The sequence below is a fragment of the Hoplias malabaricus genome, chromosome 5 (assembly GCF_029633855.1).
Source record: "Hoplias malabaricus isolate fHopMal1 chromosome 5, fHopMal1.hap1, whole genome shotgun sequence".
Lineage (NCBI taxonomy): Eukaryota > Metazoa > Chordata > Actinopteri > Characiformes > Erythrinidae > Hoplias > Hoplias malabaricus.
In genome coordinates this window covers 55974954-55982778 of record NC_089804.1, presented here as the reverse complement: position 1 = coordinate 55982778, position 7825 = coordinate 55974954, and the positions used below count along the sequence as shown (strand labels likewise).

At 39.7% G+C, this 7825-nt stretch overlaps 1 protein-coding gene across 3 annotated transcripts in view; it reads right to left on the bottom strand.

Annotated features, from left to right (window-relative positions):
- Positions 1–710: 710 nt before the first annotated feature.
- The window catches only part of LOC136697876 (glutathione hydrolase 7), a 17699-nt gene continuing 10584 nt past the window's right edge, over positions 711–7825 (bottom strand). For all 3 annotated transcript variants that reach the window (XM_066673192.1, XM_066673191.1, XM_066673190.1), the window contains 6 exons: positions 6717–6805; positions 6437–6589; positions 5875–5992; positions 4519–4656; positions 3632–3731; positions 711–3176 (listed from right to left, as the gene is read on the bottom strand). In XM_066673192.1, the coding sequence (XP_066529289.1) occupies positions 3007–3176; positions 3632–3731; positions 4519–4656; positions 5875–5992; positions 6437–6589; positions 6717–6805 (768 nt within the window). In that variant the 3' untranslated portion in view covers positions 711–3006. The remainder of the gene's footprint in view (positions 3177–3631; positions 3732–4518; positions 4657–5874; positions 5993–6436; positions 6590–6716; positions 6806–7825) is intronic.

Below are 7825 nucleotides of genomic sequence, written 5' to 3'. Positions count from 1 at the left end.
ACAATTTTGTGAAACTGTCACACCCAGTTAATTTTTACACACACACACAATTAAAATTTAATAGGTCCACTGGCATAAAAAGGCTGGCTTTAGACTACTGCTGGTCCACTCAGATTACTGTCCTGTACAGGATATAACTAATGTTTAATCTCCTCAAAAAGGAGATTTTTAAATTCAGAGTCTTTTATTCTGGAAAACAAGCTAATACACATATTAGCAACAACTATGAGAGATATAATAATGAGTATAAGCCTGATATAAAATTATTAAATGATAAAAATGTAGACACTGTGCTGGATTAAAGTTATTTACTAATCTTATTTATAAAGAATAACAAAAAACCTAATAAATGAAAACATCATAAATTGGACTGTGAAGGGAAAAGTGCTAAAATGTGGCATTTTGTCTAAAATTCTGTTTAATCAGCAGTGGTCCGCCCAGAAAACGCTGTGTAAAACATTAGTGGACCTCCAACTTTGCTCTCAGTGGGTCAACAGTGGTTTAGTAATTTTAAATTTAGCTCTTACTAACCAAGTAAATATTAGAAAACATAATTAGCATAAGCTAACAATGGCTGAACCTCTGTTATTTAAACGGTATCTCAGGGATAACAGTGCAGATATCATATATTCATTAGATGGTCCATCCTTGGACGAACATATTAAATATCTCACAAACTCAAACATTTCAGTTAAAGACTTTATTTCTCATTGTGTCCTTAACAGTGGAACTTGCATTTCACGGTCTGAAAATAACACAGGTCTACTTCAGCAAAACCATTGCTTATAGACCTGCAAATTCTAGCTGTTATTGTGGTCACAAATGTGTAACTTGAACTAGGTGAACATGAACGTAGCTCAGAAAATAAACAATATTCACAAGTAAATTACCATTGAAGTTATTAATAACATTTATTTTTTTCTTCAATTGTTTCAAACATACACTGAACTGCAAATTAATTTTACCAAGTGAAATCATCTTAAATCTAATCAATGCCTTTAATATTTCTCATTCTACGAATATCACTACAGCCTTTACTTATTTTGATGAATTTATACTCGTTTTAAAATGACTAATTCTGTGAAAATAAATCACTTTCTACTTGTTTTCAGGACTAATGCAGACGATATGCTTCCTGTTATGAAACAGCTGTTACACTGACACCTAGTGGCTTGGATGCGTCACAGGTTTGGTTTTAAACATGTCCTTTCCTGTGAAGCAGTCCCACAACATGGAGCATTAATGAGTTGATGAGTTAAAGCAGTGATTGCAAAGCTATGATGAACTACTGCTACTGAAGAACATTATTTTAATCGTACACAAGATAAGATGTAAAATACCCTTCGCCAAGCCATTCGAGCTTCACACAGGGCCCACCCCACTCTCTCCCTGCGGCCACCTACTGTTTTTTAAATCCTACACTTAAACACTACGGGTGCTGTGGCTGTCTATGATGCGAAGTCTGAAACTACTGTTGAATGTTGTTTTGAATATATCTCATAATATTCTTAGAACAATCTCCAAATAATGAGAAATATGACCTGCATTGACTAGATGTAAACTGACTGTACTTGATAAGACCCTTTTTTTTGCAGTGTGGGCAAAAAAGTAAGAGCCACTTGCAAATGAAGAAGGCAAAATTCAAGCAGTAAAACAAGACTAAAGACAACGTCCACTGGCTGAGTGCAGCTCATGCCACTTGATTCAACTGTGTTTAAGTTCATTCTCACTGTGAAAAAAATGCAACTTCATACGCTTTACCATGTGACCACTAAACAAGCTGCGTACAAAAGTGTAACAGATTTTTCCTTCAAAAGCATCTTCAAAAGATGTAATAATAATAATAATAATAATAATTCCACTTTTACAGTGCCTTGCACAAACTCAAAACTTCTAAAAATAGCTTCATCCAGAAACGAACACTGAAATCACTCCCAAAAACATTTACAAAACGATTACAAAATAATAATAATCCTCTTATAATGCAGACCCCATAAAATATAAATAAATAAATAAAACAGGGACCAAAATCTGCTTCCTTCCAACATTCAGCAAACACTACATTCTTCATAAAACGAGAAGGAAAGCAGTTACTGAGGTTCCACTTAAAGTCTGCACTAATGTTCATAGGCTTCACAACAAAATACACACTCCACAACAAATCTCCAGTAAATAACACATAAGAACTTTTGTAGAATGTCCACTGAACCGTCACCAATACGCTGTGCAGAAACCGCATGTTTAATCATAAGGAAAGTGGCCTGTGTGTGAGTAGGAAGGTTTTGGCTCAGACGGTACACATCCACAGATGAGGAAGCGGTGATCCCAGCGCTAGTCACAAAAGAACTAACTTATGAAACTTATCCTACAAATCGGAATGAGCCGTGAAGCATTTCGGTCTTAAAAGTGCAGAATAAGTCAAATAAAAGTGCAGACGGTAAGAAACGTCCGAGTGGAGAGCAGGCAGTGAGAGGTGTGTCAACGCTCCCATTACGTTTGAAGAGTAAGTCCTTCATTAAACATGATCCCGTCATTAGTTTTTGTGGGGGACCCCTGAAGAGGTGTCCAAACGTCTCAAACACGGTGTGTAACGTTCTCTTGGCTCAATTACTGCACTCTAAATTTATTCACTCTAAATACTCTGCATACTCGCTTTATTGCAAACAGATTGGTTGTGTGTGTGTGTGTGTGTGTGTATAGCATTGACATGGTGAGAATCAGTGTTCATGTCTGTGTACCAGGTATTTATAATGTTGTGGGGACAAAACCTGTTTACACATTCACATTTTAGACACTGTTCTTTCTTTTGTGAACCAAAGGCTGGTCCCCACCACATAAATTATTAAACCTACCAGTGACGTTGTTTTAAAGTTAGTGTCGTGTCAGGACAGGAGTCGGTTTAGGGCAGGAGTAATTATGATCACGTTGGGGTAAGTTTCAACAGAATTAATGAGAGAGAGAGAGAGAGAGAGAGAGACACACACACACACCACACACACAGAGTGTTTAGGGCATGGACATGGTGAGAGCCGAGGCGTCCTCACTGCGAGGGTCCTTCATTCCGATGATGAGGTCATTACTTCTGCGAGTTCCCTCCACCAGAGAAATGATGTCCACTCTCTCCACCTCATGTCCTTTCTGCCTCAGAGCCTCAACATCCTCCTTCAGAAACTCAGCTAACGAGAGAAAACACATCCGTCACACGACTATGGTCAAAAATACCGGCCCAAAAGTAGCTTCTGCATCAAAGCATGAGAAGAAATGAGTAAAGAAAGAAAGAAGATAAAGGAAAATAAATAATAAAGGAACATCCAAAAGAATGTAAGAAAAAGCAAGGCAGACAAGAGAAAACGATAGAAAGAAAAAAGAAAGAGAGACAGAAGACAGACACAGAAAAGAAAAAAAGAGACAAGAAACAAGAAAGTAAAACACTAGTGAAAGAGAAAGAAATAATAAAACAGAAAGAAAAATGAGCATGAGAAAAAAGGAACCCAAAAAATATAAATAAATAAAAGGAAAGAAAGAAAAAGAAGGGAAAGTGAGAGAGAGAATAAAGGATGAAAAAAGAAGGGGAAAATATGAAAGAAGGGAAAGAAGACAGACACAAAAAAGAAAGAAGGAAGGTGCGTACCATCCACCAGCAGAGTGTTGGGCTGCAGCTGAGGGTGGAGTCGTCCGTACGTGAGACTGTCGCTCAGGTTTTTATGCATTGACAAAACATTCATCAAAACCTGAATGAACATCAGAGAAGCACAAAGTCATATGTTTATGTGTAAAATGTAAAGAACAATAACAATAAAAAAAACAATCTCAATATTGTATTATTAATTATATTTACACAAAGTTAATGTTATATTTTAAGATTTAGACTAAAAAACAAATTGTTTGAACACATCAAGACACACAGCTTTTAGCTTCTGTGGCTGGGGTTTGTTAAAGACTCCCCCCCACCCCACTCCCCTCACCGATTGGTCTAATGTGTTTACGAACACCCAGGGTCAGTAAATGGGTACAAAACAAACTGTCTCAGTCTGGTAGACTAGGCTTTCTTTCTTGGCTCGTGTCAGAGAAAAGGCATCTGAAATGTAGACAATGGAGAGAACTCTAAACGCTGAAAAGCACAAACCCTTGATGAGGATGTTGCTCTATTCCTGCTCCATTGGTGTGTAATATCGGCTTATTATCGCTCAAGGTGGCTCTGCGTTACAGAAAGTGCTACACACTTTCGAAACACTTTTACAAACAGTCGTTTTTATTCCACCTCCAACATACCATTCCACCTTAAAAGATGTGGAGTTTCTGAGCATTTAAATCAGGGAGAAGTGTTTCCTCACAACTGTAGACATCCCCTTTAATTGTTTGTTTTTGTTGCCACCCCAAAGTAGAAAAATAAACTATAATCAGCTGAAATAGTTATCATTAGTGTTACATTTACACTATCTGTGCATGAATAAATCCTCCAGCAGTGGGACTACAAACAGTGCATTGTTACTTTTGAACGTAGAAAAGATGTTGAACCTGTGTGATTCCACTGAGAGCTCGGTCACCGTTGGAAGAACCCAGAGCTACGTACGTCCCACAGAAGCCCAAAGAGGGTCTCACTGCGGTGGGCATCAGGAATGACAATGGCCTTTTCCCCGGCTTTATACCGTTGCGCTGAAAAGAGCACGCAGCACACAAGAGGTTAATCAGAAAGTGAACAGGTGTCTGTTCCCAAAGAGTCAACTCCCAAAGATTCAGTTCCTAAAGAGTCGACTCCCTAAATATCTTTCATATTTCTAAACAAAATCATGGGTTTAAGGATCCTTGTATATAAATAAATAAAATTAAACAGCAGTTATTATACAATTCTGTTGCATAAGAATTAGGGCACGTCAGGCACCTACAGCCGTTTACTCCTAAAAATATACAGTACACTAAAATACTGACACACACCAGCTACAGCCGTTTACTCCTACATACAGTTACAGCACAGAAATACTGATACACACCAGCTACAGCCGTTTACTCCTACATACAGTTACAGCACCGAAATACTGACACACACCAGCTACAGCCGTTTACTCCTACATACAGTTACAGCACTGAAATACTGACACACACCAGCTACAGCTGTTCACTCCTACATACAGTTACAGCACTGAAATAGTGACACACACCAGCTACAGCCATTTACTCCTACATACAGTTACAGCACAGAAATACTGACACACACCAGCTATAGCCGTTTACTCCTGCATACAGTTACAGCACCGAAATACTGACACACACCAGCTACAGCCGTTTACTCCTACATACAGTTACAGCACAGAAATACTGACACACACCAGCTATAGCCGTTTACTCCTGCATACAGTTACAGCACCGAAATACTGACACACACCAGCTACAGCCGTTTACTCCTACATACAGTTACAGCACAGAAATACTGACACACACCAGCTACAGCTGTTCACTCCTACATACAGTTACAGCACTGAAATAGTGACACACACCAGCTACAGCCATTTACTCCTACATACAGTTACAGCACAGAAATACTGACACACACCAGCTATAGCCGTTTACTCCTGCATACAGTTACAGCACCGAAATACTGACACACACCAGCTACAGCCGTTTACTCCTACATACAGTTACAGCACAGAAATACTGACACACACCAGCTATAGCCGTTTACTCCTGCATACAGTTACAGCACCGAAATACTGACACACACCAGCTACAGCCGTTTACTCATACATAAGGACCTCAAATCCTGCATTAACATGTTAACTTTGGCATCCCTAATATCAGTACATCAAAAAACTGAAGAGAATCATGTAGACTAATTCTGTCATAGTTCTCTGACTGAATAACAAAGGGCTCCAGTACCGGGTTTGGTGGAGCGGAGTCCTGGCTCTTGTTGGGCCAAGAGAAATCCAGGATTTGGCTGTTCAGCAGGATCCCAGAGGGAGTTACAATGCGGCTTCCAAAAGGCTGATTCAGAGAGCTGCATGGGACAAAAAATGACATACATAGCGGAAAACACACATGACGATGTTCATGAAAATGACACAATATTTTGATGTACCAACTCTTGTAAAGTGAGATATAGGAAGTTTTAGTCAGAAGGTTTTTGCATATTATATATAATTACATTTACGGCATTAGGCAGAGGCTCAGCTCTCACTCAGGTGAACCAGAGTGATATACATCATCATGTACAGCGTTAGGAGTCTGTTGGTGTAGCATGATAGAGACAGCGACCGGATGTTTGCATGTATTTTAAGCATGTAATAAATAGCTTTATCTTTCTCAGTGTGAAGAAATATGTTTGTAGCTCATATGTGGTATAAACCACTTACTTTGTACTTTATATTCCACAATACACTGTATACAGTACATAGATTCTGAAATGAAACTCCTTTTTTAGGATTTAAAAAATAATATTTACCTCATAACAGACACGATGAAGTCATCTGGCCCCATGACCATGACCTGACTGGCCACTGCACCTTCCTCCAGAGCGTATCCGGGAGTGTAGTGTCCCGGAGGATACGCTCGAGAGTCGTTTATCATCTGCCGGAACATACCAGCCTGGGTCTTACTGAAAAAGACCACACATTAAAACTTGTGATACTGCTTTGTAGTCCCTGTGAGAAGCAATTTAACTCCAGAAGTCAGGTCCCTCACATAAGGGCAGCCACCTTTAAAATATTTACCAAGAATCTCACCTGAGCATCTGAGCCAAGACTTCAGAAACTGAGGGGTCATACATGGGGTCTCCGAGACCACTGGCCAGAGACAAGGCGATTTTCAGAGACTAGATACAAACAAAGGGAAAGAAGCAGGTGATTTCTTAACAACACTGAGGTTCAGGGAAAAATTAACCTTATTTGTTCAACCTTAAACGGGAAATCCAGCTTTCGTCAAAACACCACAAGGATCAAACCCCACAGCAGTGTTCTCCCCTTGTCTAAACGTGTTCAGAACACCTGCTTTTTCAGCACCTGTTCCTTTAAATGATAATGAGCCGCTCTCTGTTCACCCCGACCCCGAGCGCACAGCAGTGAGGAGCGAGGAGCAGAAGCTCTGGTTTTTAGCTGTTTTCACTCTGTTCTCTTTCTTCTCCGTTTTTACTCAGTGCTCTTATTTCTCAGTGCTCGTTGTGTCTGTTTTGCTGCGTTTAATCTCATCTTTGCGCTCTCACATAAACGTGAGTGCAGGGCTGTGATTGTACAGACTCAGACGAGGGGGCGGGGCCATTCTAAAGTTTCTGCACTTGATTGGTTTATCACTTGTTTTCAGACTCTGGCAGTGCACAGAAAACTGACGGGGGAGGGGGGGTCATATTTCACAGTGTGTGGGTTGGTGGGCTCCAGATCCACACGTTTATATGAACATGAACTAAACAAGTGAGTTTTTCATATTATGTTCCCTGAGTGTGTGTTTTTAGATCAACAATGAACACGTTTTACGTTTGTGTCTCGGAGATGTTACACTTCAACAAACACAAGGCACGTGAAGAATCCATGCCCCTGATGAAGTTCATTGTGTCTTCTCTCTGTAACTAAATGTTACTAAACTGATCTTAAACAGGAACACCTCCTCTTTGGGGTCAAATATCAGCAAATAAACATGTGATTAATCACAGGGCTTTTTAAATTCCTAAACACCACCAAATAAATCATCACCAGGGGGGTCAGAATTGTTCACACTGTTACGTCATCATCACCATCACCACGTAAAAATCTCTTTAGACCGGTGGAGTAGAGGAAATAAAATCTTGGGTGTGTGTTTTGTATTGTAAACATGCAGACGCCTGGTTCCATTCACCACCGCT